We start from the raw sequence: 12,810 nt of genomic DNA on the forward strand, positions 1-12,810 counted from the left end.
AATCCCGTGGCGAGCATTCCGAGCGATACGTATATATATAAAGCCCCGATGCGCGCGCGCGCGATGTCGAAATAGAAAAAGGATTATAAGGAAATATAAAAGAGGGAATCTAGAGAGCCGCCACCAATGCTGCTGCTGTTGCTGCCAGAAGCGTATATAGGAGAGCTTTATTTTATAAGTATAGAAAAATCAATGTATCGCCAAGGCTAATAGCGGTAAATAGCGAGACAAGTGCGAGATCCTCGACTGTGACCGCAAATTATAGGGCGCGAGGCTGCAGCAGCAGCAACTATATAGATACATTACTCTCTCTCTCTCTCTTTCTCGCGTGCCACGACGACGACGACTGCCACGACGAGAGGGCAATATCGCGATCCTGATTTACCGTTAAGTCGCTCGCGCGCACTATCCAAGAGCGGGGCACTTGTGCCACCGTTCGAGCGACGATGGCCTCTATCTACTCTCTTATATATAAACATTACACTATTTTAACTGCACACGCAGCGCAACAGCATCACGGCTTTGTGCAGTACTAGACGTGTGTATATATGTATCTGTACGCGAAAGGGGACGGAGCACCAAGACCATTGCCAAGGACGCAAGGAACGTTCATACATGCTATGTAGCTGCGAGAGCTTTTTTTTCGGTCTCTTAACAGTAAACTCGTGACTGCGGCTACGAGTGACAAACTATTTTCGATCCGCGCGTTGCGTAGCTTGACAATTTTACTGAATTTATCGACCTATGCAAACGAATACAGTCACGCACACGCACAATACGTCGGTCGAGCTCTCGTGCGCAGTGGCGCGGCGGTGTACGGTTGCAGTTGTTGCGTCGTTGTACTCCACAAAGATCGAGACTTTATTTCGAAAGCTCGAAAACCAGTTCATCGCGAATCCATTTTTCCGCACGCTCGCGAACGAGATCGATCATGTTTCTCGCTCGACGAATTATATCTCTGCCTGTGCAATACATTTTATTGATAGGGTTCATGCACTATAAAAAATAAGAGCTGACGAATGCATAATTCGTTTAATTTGGCATCTTTATTAGCTCTTTCCCCCCCCCCCCCCCCTCTCTCTCTCTCTCTCAACCTGCATCTTCAAGACAACACGAAAATACAACTGTTAATATTACTTCCTTTAATTCCATTAATTCTCTAGGCACGCAAAGTGATGTTTCGTACTGAAAGTCTGAATATACATGAACGAAAGTAATAATGTATTACCAGTGAAAATTTTGATTCTTGCCTTTTTTAGACATGATTATCTTTTGAACAATGCATCAGAACGAAATATGTACATAATAAATTGCTCTTTATAATAAGAGTTGTTTCATGGTTATTGGTCAAACAATATGCATACAATGCATCTTTGACGATTACTTTTATATTTTAATATTTTAATGAATTATCATCGTAGACGTTGTAAACTACCCTGAAAAAATCAATGTAGGTCACAAGAGAGCAAATAATTGAATGTACTTTTCGACAATTATTTTGATGCTTTAATATTAATTATAATCGAATCGTAAAATATTACAATGAATCAGTCACGTTGATATTGAAGTTCTGTTGTTGCTAATAAAAATTCTAATATATTATCATCGTGAAAACAATACAATACTTTGCCGAAATTCAAACTTATTTGTAATAAGTTATTCAACATGTAATATTAACTATCCCCGATCGGGCATTGCGTTATAATGTTCTCATTAAAAAATTACTAATCATTATCATCAAATTTTTCATTCAAACAGTAAACTTTCGTTAAGTTCGCATTTGCACAAAGTTTTTTCAGTAAAAGTTAGGCAATAATTGTCCATTAAAACGAAAGGACAAGTAGATTAAAAAAATGTGTGTCATAGTTATAATTATTTTGACTTTGCCACTTGCAGATTAACAGGTGGATTGTACTCGCCATGTAGTGGCGGCGATGGTTGATTTTAATAATTTGCATTTTGTGTGCAGTTATGCGAAATAAAACGGAACAGAACCTCGATCACGAAATTCAGCGAACGTTTACTTTCACTATAATGTCTGATTTTACAAATTTTTTTTTTTTTTAAGGGCAGTGCGTTTTTCTTATTTTTACGTTTGTAACGCTATTCGAAAAAATAAGTACAAAACTTTCTCGACTAATGAAACTTAAAATTGGATAAAATTATTGATTCCATCCTTGTAACGCGAGTCTTGTTGTTATTGAATCGCTTGTTCCACCGATAGAATTGGTTTGTTGACAGCACAGCCTCTCTCACCAGCGATAGTAGTCAATGATCCGAGCTGAAAAACGACGGTCGCATGTAATTATTTCAGGCGTTAAAACATTTAATTCGTGTCAATCAGTTATTACAATTACGATAATCAAAAAATAGCAGACAAAAATATGATGCCGAAGAAGAAGCTTTTGTATGCATGGTGGCAGGAGGAAGAGAAGAAAAAAATCGAGGTTGGTATTATAACGTGCAAAGTAATCGAGCCCATCACCGTAGAGGCGAAACGATTTTATTAGCTCCAACTTCATTTTTTTGAGCCTACGTAAGGGTGAATCGAGCGAAAAATTGCTGAACAGAACGAAATTGACGCGGCAATCGAGGTTGATATAACATCACGCACATCACCGTAGAGGCGAGACAATTTTTTTTGCTTCTACTTTATTTTTATTTTTTTGTGCCAACAGGAGGCTGAATCGAGCGAAGAAATCGCCGAACAGAACGGAACTGACGTGTCAAACGAGGTTGGTACAACGTCGCGCACATCAACGCAGAGGCGAGACGATTTTTATTTGCTTTAACTTTTTTTTAATATTTGTGTTCGAACAGGAGGCTGAATCGAGCGATAAAGTCGACGTACAGAACGGAATTGACGCGTCAAACGAGGTTGGTATAACATCACGCACATCAACGCAGAGACGAGACGATTTTTTTTTCTTCAACTTATTTTTTTTTTTGTGCCAACAGGAGGTTGAATCAAGCAAAAAAATCGACGAACAGAACGGAACTGACCCACCAAACGAGGTTGGTACAACGTCGCGCACATCAACGCAGAGGCGAGACGATTTTTTTTTGCTTTAACTTTATTTTTATATTTGTGTTCTAACAGGAGGCTGAATCGAGCGAAAAAATCGACGTACAGAACGGAACTGACGTGTCAAACGAGGTTGGTATAACGTCACGCACATCACCGTAGAGGCGAGACGATTTTTTTTTGCTTCAACTTTATTTTTATTTTTTTGTGCCGACAGGAGGCTGAATCGAGCGAAAAAATCGACGTACAGAACGGAACTGACGTGTCAAACGAGGTTGGTATAACGTCACGCACATCAACGTTGAGGGGATACGATTTTTTTTTGCTTCAACTTTATTTTTATTTTTTTGTGCCGACAGGAGGTTCAATCGAGCGATAAAGTCGACGTACAGAACGGATTTAACGCGTCAAACGAGGTTGGTATAACGTCACGCACATTAACGCAGAGGCGAGACGCTTTTTTTGGTTTTTATTGTTTCTTTTTTTTAAGCAGGACGCCAAGATATCGAGGCAACCCCCGGTTAAACGAAAACGAACCCTCACACAAGTCGAGGTTGGTATAATACCGTGTCATATAATTCACGCACATCACCGTAGAGGCGAGACGATTTTTTTTTACTTCAACTTTATTTTTATTTTTTTGGGCCAACAGGAGGTTAAATCGAGCGAAAAAATTGACGAACAGAACGAAACGAACACGACAGTCGAGGTTCGTAAAATATCAAGCAAATTATTTCGCGCACATCAACGCAGAGGCAAGACGATTTTTTTTTGCTTCAACTTTATTTTTATTTTTTTGTGCCCACAGGAGGTTGAATCGAGCGAAAAAATCGACGTACAGAACGGAATTAACGCGTCAAACGAGGTTGGTATAATGTCACGCCCATCAACGCAGATGCGAGACGATTTTTTTTGCTTCAACTTTATTTTTATTTTTTTGTGCCAACAGGAGGTTGAATCGAGCGAAAAAATCGACGAACAGAACGAAACGGACACGACAGTCGAGGTTCGTAAAATATCGAGCAAATTATTTCGCGTACATCATCGCAGAGGCGAGACGCTTTTTTTTGGTTTTTATTGTTTCTTTTTTTTAAGCAGGACGCCAAGATATCGAGGCAACCCCCGGTTAAACGAAAACGAACCCTCACACAAGTTGAGGTTTGTATAATACCGTGTGTCAAATAATTCACGCACATCACCGTAGAAGCGAGACGATTTTTTTTTGCTTCAACTTTATTTTTATTTTTTTGTGCCAACAGGACGTTGAATCGAGCGAAAAAATCACCGAACAGAACGAAATGGACACGACAGTCAAGGTTCGTAAAATATGGAGCAAATTTTTTCGCCTACTTCACCGCAGAGGCCAGACGTTATTTTTTGGTTTCTATTGTTCTTTTTTGTTTTCAAGCAGGACAGCAAGATATCGAGGCGACCCCCTGCTAAACGAAAACGAACCCGCATGCAAGTCGAGGTTGGTATAATACCATGCCCAATAATTCACGTACATCCCCGCAGAAGCGAGACGATTTTTTTCGCTTTAACTTTATTTTTATTTTTTTGGGCCAACAGAAGGGTGAATCGAGCAAAAAAATCGCCGAACAGAACGGAACTGACGTGTCAAACGAGGTTGGTACAACGTCGCGCACATCAACGCAGAGGCGAGACGATTTTTTTTTGTTTCTACTTTATTTTTATTTTTTTGTGCCAACAGAAGGGTCAATCTAGCAAAAAAATCGCCGAACAGAATAATCCCAACGACATCGCCGAACAGAATAATCCCAACGACATCGCCGAACAGAATAATCCCAACGACATCGTCGACTTGCATACGCTGTCGGACAGGCTCTGGTGCTTCGAATGCGACCTTCCGATCTCGCTCAAGCACATCGAGAGCACAGAGGTCAATCTCCTGGTCAGGATTTTCAATGTGGAGTGCCAGAAGTGCAAGGCAATTTGCATTGTACCGACGAGCGCCAACTGCCCTGACTACATACCGAAACCTCCGAAATTGAATGGGGAAGGCTCGAAATCGAATGGGAAAGGCTCGAAATCGAATGGGAAAGGCTCGAAATCGAATGGGAAAGGCTCGAAATCGAATGGGAAAGGCTCGAAATCGATTGGGAACGGCTCGAACTCAATGGCAAACGACTCAGAATCGGATACCTCTTCAACTTCACAAGGAAATTGCTCGAAGTCAATGGCAAGCGACTCAGATTCATTGGCGGCTCCGACCTCTACGGCGATGGCTTCGACTTCTGCGACGACGGCTTCAACTTCTGCGATCGCGACATCCACAGAAGCTCCGAACGTGAAGGATAAATATAAACCTCTTTACACACCCGTCGAAGGCCGCACTATCGTCGATCTTGAGTATCTGGCGAATAAGCTCTGGTGCGAAAATTGTCAGCTTCCGCTGTCGTTGCGACACGTCCTTGAGTGGTGCGTCGACAACCTCGTCGTGATCTTCCGAGTTCACTGCCAGAAGTGCAATGCGGAGGTCGAGGCGGAGACCAGCTCGAAGGAGCGCGGGGAGAACCGTTACAAAATCAACGTTCAAGCGTCAAGGGAGGACATCAAGGAAGAGATGAAGGTAGTCTTTAAAATTATAAATTTGACGTGGAAACTGATCGAGCAGAGCCCCCAGGAGAATGTGGAAAATTCTCGGCCAGTAGAAGCTGGAGAAGAGAATGTGGAAAATTCTCGGCCAGTAGAAGCTGGAGAAGAGAATGAGGAAAGTCCTCGGCCAGTAGAAGCGAGAGAAGGGAATGTAGAAACTCCCGTGTCTGACGATGAGAGCAGAAAGGAAGGAAAAGCTCACAAGTCTTAAAAAAACTCGTCGAAAAAGGATAAAAAAGGACGTCAATGAAGAATTAGCCTCGAAGAGCCATTCAGAATGTGACATCGATTTTCCAGCGAGGAAGATCGATTATATCTTTAGTAATTTTATCTTAACGGTTATGATTTATTTTTATATAATATAATATATTTATGTTGTATCAAGAACGTATGTAAGAGACTATTAACCAATTGTAAATTTGACTTTTGTATAGCGCATGTGTGATACATGATAAATAATTACGATCGATTTTAATAAGCCATAAAAATGTATTTACTTCTTCAACACTTATAACATTTAAACATTGATTTCCCTATGAAATTAAAACATTTTTCAAATTATATCCACTCTTTTACGACAATTTGAGCTAGTTTGAAGTTTGAATTTAAACTGACAAGTGTTGCGAATATGAGTGTGCAAAAGTATTTTTTTAACACTGCGTGCGCGAAACACGGGTTTTCTAACCTTAAAGCGTCAGATAACCCTAGTTTCACGCAAGCAGAGTTAAAAAATATCGTTTGCAACTAGTCCGCGAGGAAGTTGACTCACCCAGGAGTCTTTGCACCCTCGCTACGCTCGGGTGAAAACAACTCCTGGATGAGTCAACTGCTTCGCGCACTTGTTGCAAAATATACTATAAAGATTTTATAAGAGTAGCTTATAAAAAAGAAAGTTTATGTAAAAATATGTTGATAATATTATTAATGTTTCATTTGACTAGTCCTTTAGGGGCTTCTGGTAGAGGAGTATGAAGTAAATACGAAAAAATTAAACGTACAGTGAGTAGACTGATAATCGTTATACTATCGCAAATGTCTCTGCGGACCAATGTTGCAAACCATTTTTTATATCACTCGAATAAATAAATTTAAAAAAAATTAAATTTATAATTTGCTTGGGTTTTTATTTTATTTCAATTTTATTTTCAAAAATCATTAAGAAGTTTGCTTCATAATGAATGAAAAATAATCTTTAAATATCCGAAGGTTCGTCGATCGATTCACTAATCGATCTCGGTAGCGTTACGGCGACGATTATAGCGATTGACATCGCTCCAATGGCGGCGTAAACGTATAGACGCTTTTTTCGTTTCACGAAATCATTAACTGAAAATACATATATTACATATATTAGCCTACAGTTGAACGCGTGCCAGAAATTACAGAGCGCTTATCTACGGGAAAGTGTTTTAGAACAAATATACAGTTTGTTCTATGGATCAATAGTTATGATCTTACCTATTTTCGAAGAGCCTCTAAGCAATTAAAATGGCAACATAAAAATATCTAATTCTCATTGTTTTCATCCACTTACCTCGAACGAAACCGTCGCTCTTGTCGATCGTCGTCGGGGATAATTTCCTCTCGTAATATCTTTTCTCGTCGACGCTGCTCGCGCAGCTAGAGACATCGTCGCGCTCGGAATCTTCATGCCCGGCAAAAAGTAGCAGCAGAATCAGTTCCATTGGGGTATCATATCATTGGTAGACACCAGTAGTTACTGTTGCTGGGTAATAATGTGACCAAGTTACCAGTTCGTCTCCAAGTGAATACATTGGTTGCTGTTGCGGATGAGGATGATATTTGCAAATTTGATCATAAAGTAATCGTTTTAACAAAAAGTTTAAAGGTTAAAAAATGAAAACGATTTAAAGGAACAAAGAAAAAAAAAACAGAAATCCGAATAGAAAGAAAAAGAATGGAAATTAGCCATGACGAATCTGATATGAGAAAAATTTATAAAAAATTTAAAAGTTATTGAAGATATAAAATAAATTTGAGAAATTCAAAAGCCACTATAAGAATTTATTCTAAAAAATTTGTAAATTATAAAATAATTTTTCTCGCTTTATACACTCACTTTATACATAATAAAATAATTATCTATAAAAAGGATTAATTATGCATAAATTAATTATCTATAAAATGCTTGTTTAAAATATTGTTGTAACTATCTAAAAAGAGTTTAGTAAACTGATAAAATCTCAATTAATAGTGGAAAAATTAAATGTCCGGCGATAGATGCATCGTCTTATTAACATTTTAATATTTTTAAATACATTTATATTATAAATTATTTTTAAAAAATTTCAACACATTAATGAAGTTCTGTTAAAAAAATAATCACTGATATTAAAATCATTTTTGTTTTTTGTGATTTCTGCTGTAGAATCAGAGATTCGAAACGTGCGCACTCATAGCCCCGGTCACCTCTTTATTTTTTATTACTGTTCATAATATTTTTATAAATTAAAAAAATTCACGTGCTCTGTGACGATAACATGAAAATTTGTAGATATTGTTTTCTTCCCATATCAGTAAAGAAGAATGAATTTGCTTTAAGGTTACGTCTGCCGCATATGTAAATGGGTACTTTAATAGAGTGTGCACTATGCACTGATAGAAAATTTGACCATATTACTGAGAAAACTTTTTGGAATATACGTGAGAATTATTCGATTCTTGACCAGAATCCGAGCGAGTTTGAAGTAATATGATAAATATTTTATCAGTGTGAGGTAGAGGTGGAGCTCCTGAAGCTGGTATAAAAATTGATATCTCCAAAATTAATTTTGAAATGTATGATTACTCCGAATTTTATGTGGATCTGTTCCTTTAGCGAGCGTTGATGCTTTCTTACATGTAAGTTTTACTAAATCTGGCATATTTAAAAAATTGGCTGCCTTGATAAGGTCATATAAAGTGTCGAGATCAACCTGTAACATTATAATTATAATTTTTACTCGTTCGTTTTTAAGTTCTAATTTTAAATTTAAACTTTCAACTTGGATTCCAATAATAAGAATATTTAAACTTAATATTGTTCAAGTACCTCGAGAAATTGTTTATCCCATTTCGATATTTGATCCCATTCCGATATTTGATCTAATCCTTTTCTCCTGTTCAATTGTCTTCTCTTTGGATTCTCTTCTTTGTCTTTTTTGTTGTCTTTATCTGGCATTGGGTCATTTTTATGATAAGTAGCGAATTTAATAACCATTTCTAAAATATCAGACTTAACTTCGGATAGAACAAGAGGCTCTTCCAAGTCTTCATCGCCTAAACTTTCAATCATTTCGTGTATCACTAATGAGCGCTTAGCGATTGCTAACTCCACTTCAAAAATTTTTTCATCATTACCTTTTAAGCGGATGATTGTCATCTGCAATAAAATTAAAAACTATATTAGTCAAATGCTTTACATTTATTCCATTGATTCAGAAAAGGAATTCATAAATTATAATTTTCTAACCGCGTGTTATTGAAAAATGGAGATGTTGGTGGGTACTATGAAGGCAGAGCTTATTTCATCATATGACACAACGATCCATGTTTAACATTGGAATATAAGATAAAATAAATTTCCAGATCCAAAATTTCAAAAATTGATCGCGGTTCTATTAAATTTCCTATAAACACGATCGTAATCGAGAAAGAATATCTATAACTTTCTTAGAAAACTTTAGATTAAGGCGACAGACTGGTGTTAAAAGCTGAAATTCAAGAATAGTCGTATGAATTGATGTATTTGAAATTTTTTTTTTATGATAGTAAAATATGTTCATTCTACACCTGATTGACCAAGAACAACTTCTGCCCAAGCTCTGAAATCCCAATTACATTAATTTTTTCATAATACTAAATATTGCAATTGGATTTACTTCCCATACGATTCTGACGTAAGTTTTTCATCAATCACTAAATGCTATATTTAAGCTCTTGGAAAAGAAGCAACAATTTTTTTCCAAATTCTGTTCCGCTCAAGTGGATGAAGGAATTTTTCTAAAGATTCCCTTAAATCAAAATTGATGAAAAACTCACGTCAGAATCGTCTGGGAAGTAAATCCAATTGCAATATTTAGTATTATGAAAAAATTAATGGGTCAAAATAATACTTTTTTACAAAACCGTGCGCACGTATGTCACCGATCTTGACGCGCTTTTGGTATGTTATAGTACATGGTAAAAAGGTCCCAAAAACAAAATTTTAGACCCCCTCCCCCCTCCTACCCCCCACTTCCGGTATAAACGTCCATTTTCGATCTATATTTTTTCTGAGGACATGAAGCAAGTAAAAAATCTGAAAAAATTCATAAAAATACTTTTCCACAATCCAAACAACCTTGAATTTTTTCAGATTTTTTGAGTGCTTCAGGCCTTCAGATAAAATCATTGAAAATTTCAAAAATCGAGATACGGCGGTATGAGCCGATGTAGTACTCGGAAATTTTTTCAGTTATTTTTCGCATTAAAAAACATAACCTCAATTTTTTTCAGATTTTTTCAGATTACCTAACGCACCTTTTGAAGCCAAAAACCGATTTTTTTGACGAAAATAATTTTTTTAGGACAGTACGGAGCCTCGAAAAATCTGAAAAAAATTTTTTCTTGTTTTTTTCATCAAAATACGTAATCTCAAATTTTTTCAGATTTTTTAATTGAAGGCGATAGCTTCTAGGGCCGAAAAATGCTATTTTTAACAAAAAATGGTTCCTAGAACCCGATGGTTCCGGTGAAAAAATTTGAAAATATTTTTTTTGAATTCCTTGTCAAATTTTAATAAATTTTGACCGTTTCAAAAGTTCGATTGAAGCTTCCTAGCTCATTTTAGAGCATCAAACGAGTTTTATCATTCCTTAATGTCTTCAGAAACGTCTTCAGATATTTTGCACTAATCTTTGTCCTGCTCTAAAATGAGCTAGGAAGCTTCAATCGAACTTTTGAAACGGTCAAAATTTATTAAAATTTGACAAGGAATTCAAAAAAAATATTTTCAAATTTTTTCACCGGAACCATCGGGTTCTAGGAACCATTTTTTGTTAAAAATAGCATTTTTCGGCCCTAGAAGCTATCGCCTTCAATTAAAAAATCTGAAAAAATTTGAGATTACGTATTTTGATGAAAAAAACAAGAAAAAATTTTTTTCAGATTTTTCGAGGCTCCGTACTGTCCTAAAAAAATTATTTTCGTCAAAAAAATCGGTTTTTGGCTTCAAAAGGTGCGTTAGGTAATCTGAAAAAATCTGAAAAAAATTGAGGTTATGTTTTTTAATGCGAAAAATAACTGAAAAAATTTCCGAGTACTACATCGGCTCATACCGCCGTATCTCGATTTTTGAAATTTTCAATGATTTTATCTGAAGGCCTGAAGCACTCAAAAAATCTGAAAAAATTCAAGGTTGTTTGGATTGTGGAAAAGTATTTTTATGAATTTTTTCAGATTTTTTACTTGCTTCATGTCCTCAGAAAAAATATAGATCGAAAATGGACGTTTATACCGGAAGTGGGGGGTAGGAGGGGGGAGGGGGTCTAAAAATTTTTTTTTGGGACCTTTTTACCATGTACTATAACATACCAAAAGCGCGTCAAGATCGGTGACATACGTGCGCACGGTTTTGTAAAAAAGTATTATTTTGACCCTAATGTAATTGGGATTTCAGAGCTTGGGCAGAAGTGGTTCTTGGTCAATCAGATGTAGAATGAAAATATTTTACTATCATAAAAAGAAAATGTCAACTATTTCGATTTACACGGCTATTTTTAAATTTAAACGTTTAACACCAGTTTGTCCCCTCATAATTCCTTCATCCGATGAGGTTTGATCAAATATTTTCACCTTCACATTTTCGATTAGCCACGAGGAACCTCTAGAATTTAAACACCTTAGATTTGCTTCAGTTGATAATTAAAGGTGCTCTGAGGCTTTCTAGCTTTACGTTCCCTAAGCACGCAATTTACTAAGGTACATAAGAGACAATATAGACTGAGGATAACGCGCGAGTCGGATATAATAAAGTCAACGGAGTCTAATCGAAGTGGTTGAAGAACATTAATTATAAGTAGCTCATGCGCGAAGTGGGATACATACATATAAAGAAAATTTATAGCGTAAGTCGAAAGAAAAGAAAATTTACTGAGTCTCATCGAAGTTATGGGATAAAATTAATTGTAACGACTTTACAGGCCCCGTTTTGGAATAAAAATCGTCCTATTTTTTGATGGATTGTTTTGGATTGACGCGATAAAAATTCCCGCACCATTCACCCTCAAACTATTAACGAATATATTTATTTTTAGCTTACTTTGATTGAGTTTGGTGTTGCTGTTCAAATATTCAATTTTCCGCAAGGCTTGGTCGAGCGTTCCTTTCACAATGAAGATTGTATTTACTTTTCGTCTTATTTACAGCCCAGAACCACAACGTGCCCCGTGAATCGTACGCGTGAACTTACTTTCAAAATCAAGACCCAAAGATAAGCGTGAAATTAAAATTCGTGCAAAAATAAAAAATTTTAATATTTATTGTAAAAAATTTTGTTGAATTAAAATTTCTTTACTTTGAGGTCTTGAAGATAAAAATATTATTGTCGCGCTATTCAGTTAAAACAAAAAAATAATTATCATGATTGTTTCATAATTGGTCTGTGGACAATAGTAAATTTAACACTTAAGTTTCGTTATTTATTTGTTTATCTGTTTATAGAAGTCAGTTTCGAGTCAGTTTCCAATCGAGAATATACATGAGAAATAATAATTCAACGTCACATTGTTTAAAAAAAATCAATTTTAGATCACTGTAATGTTAAGCGATACATACCTTGTCTACAGATTGCAGCTGCTATCGTTATAAATAAAGTCACTCAAAACTGTGACGTATTCAAGTGGACTGCATGCACACGTGCTTTAACTGATTTAACAATTGACGTGACATCATCACCGTAACCAATTATCCATATAAATGATACGCGTTAAATCAAACTTACACCACCGCGAAGTAGGTTTAACGAGTAATTTAAATAGGTAAAAGCCTTGTAAAGGTACCATTTGTGTAAGCAAAATGCCTCAAATCGGGTCATTTTCAGCTAAACGAGGCATTCTACGTACTTCAAATGTAACTCAAGTGTAACTTAAAGTATAACACATTGTAAACAACAATATGTGTCGAAAAAC

The 12,810-nt window shown here is 36.4% G+C and overlaps 2 protein-coding genes across 19 annotated transcripts; one reads left to right on the forward strand and one right to left on the reverse strand.

The window, feature by feature from the left end:
- Positions 1-2,226: 2,226 nt before the first annotated feature.
- On the forward strand, positions 2,227-6,152 carry LOC106656339 (uncharacterized protein PF11_0213-like). 18 transcript variants are annotated; one of them, XM_023461664.1, is made up of 16 exons: positions 2,229-2,447; positions 2,679-2,735; positions 2,821-2,877; positions 2,959-3,015; positions 3,101-3,157; positions 3,243-3,299; positions 3,385-3,441; positions 3,516-3,578; positions 3,678-3,734; positions 3,834-3,890; positions 3,975-4,031; positions 4,121-4,183; positions 4,285-4,341; positions 4,437-4,496; positions 4,595-4,651; positions 4,737-6,152. In XM_023461664.1, the coding sequence occupies exons 1-16, from the start codon at positions 2,385-2,387 to the stop codon at positions 5,850-5,852; spliced, it is 1,992 nt and encodes a 663-aa protein (XP_023317432.1). In that variant the 5' UTR covers positions 2,229-2,384; the 3' UTR covers positions 5,853-6,152. The 18 variants fall into 18 exon arrangements, with proteins under 18 accessions (XP_023317439.1, XP_023317437.1, XP_023317440.1 ...); XM_023461666.1 differs by having other exon boundaries at positions 3,519-3,578; XM_023461665.1 differs by having other exon boundaries at positions 2,231-2,447; positions 4,124-4,183.
- Positions 6,153-7,741: 1,589 nt separating this feature from the next.
- Positions 7,742-12,070, reverse strand: LOC106656340 (S-phase kinase-associated protein 1-like). The gene is made up of 3 exons (XM_014377285.2): positions 11,943-12,070; positions 8,694-9,023; positions 7,742-8,577 (listed from the first exon to the last, which is right to left on the reverse strand). Exons 2-3 carry the CDS (start codon positions 9,021-9,023, stop codon positions 8,428-8,430), a joined length of 480 nt encoding a protein of 159 aa, XP_014232771.1. The 5' UTR covers positions 11,943-12,070; the 3' UTR covers positions 7,742-8,427.
- Positions 12,071-12,810: the final 740 nt, after the last annotated feature.

Source organism: Trichogramma pretiosum, unplaced genomic scaffold (genome assembly GCF_000599845.2).
Source record: "Trichogramma pretiosum strain Unisexual culture from Peru unplaced genomic scaffold, Tpre_2.0 scaffold4, whole genome shotgun sequence".
Lineage (NCBI taxonomy): Eukaryota > Metazoa > Arthropoda > Insecta > Hymenoptera > Trichogrammatidae > Trichogramma > Trichogramma pretiosum.

Coding starts and splice junctions, on each gene's coding strand:
- LOC106656339 (XM_023461664.1), top strand. CDS start 2,385: ATGATGCCGAAGAAGAAGCTTTTGTATGCATGGTGGCAGGAGGAAGAG. Junction 3,158..3,242: donor GAACTGACGTGTCAAACGAG/GTTGGTATAACG, acceptor TTGTGCCGACAG/GAGGCTGAATCGAGCGAAAA. Junction 4,652..4,736: donor GAACTGACGTGTCAAACGAG/GTTGGTACAACG, acceptor TTGTGCCAACAG/AAGGGTCAATCTAGCAAAAA.
- LOC106656340 (XM_014377285.2), bottom strand. CDS start 9,023: ATGACAATCATCCGCTTAAAAGGTAATGATGAAAAAATTTTTGAAGTG. Junction 8,578..8,693: donor GGGATAAACAATTTCTCGAG/GTACTTGAACAA, acceptor ATAATGTTACAG/GTTGATCTCGACACTTTATA.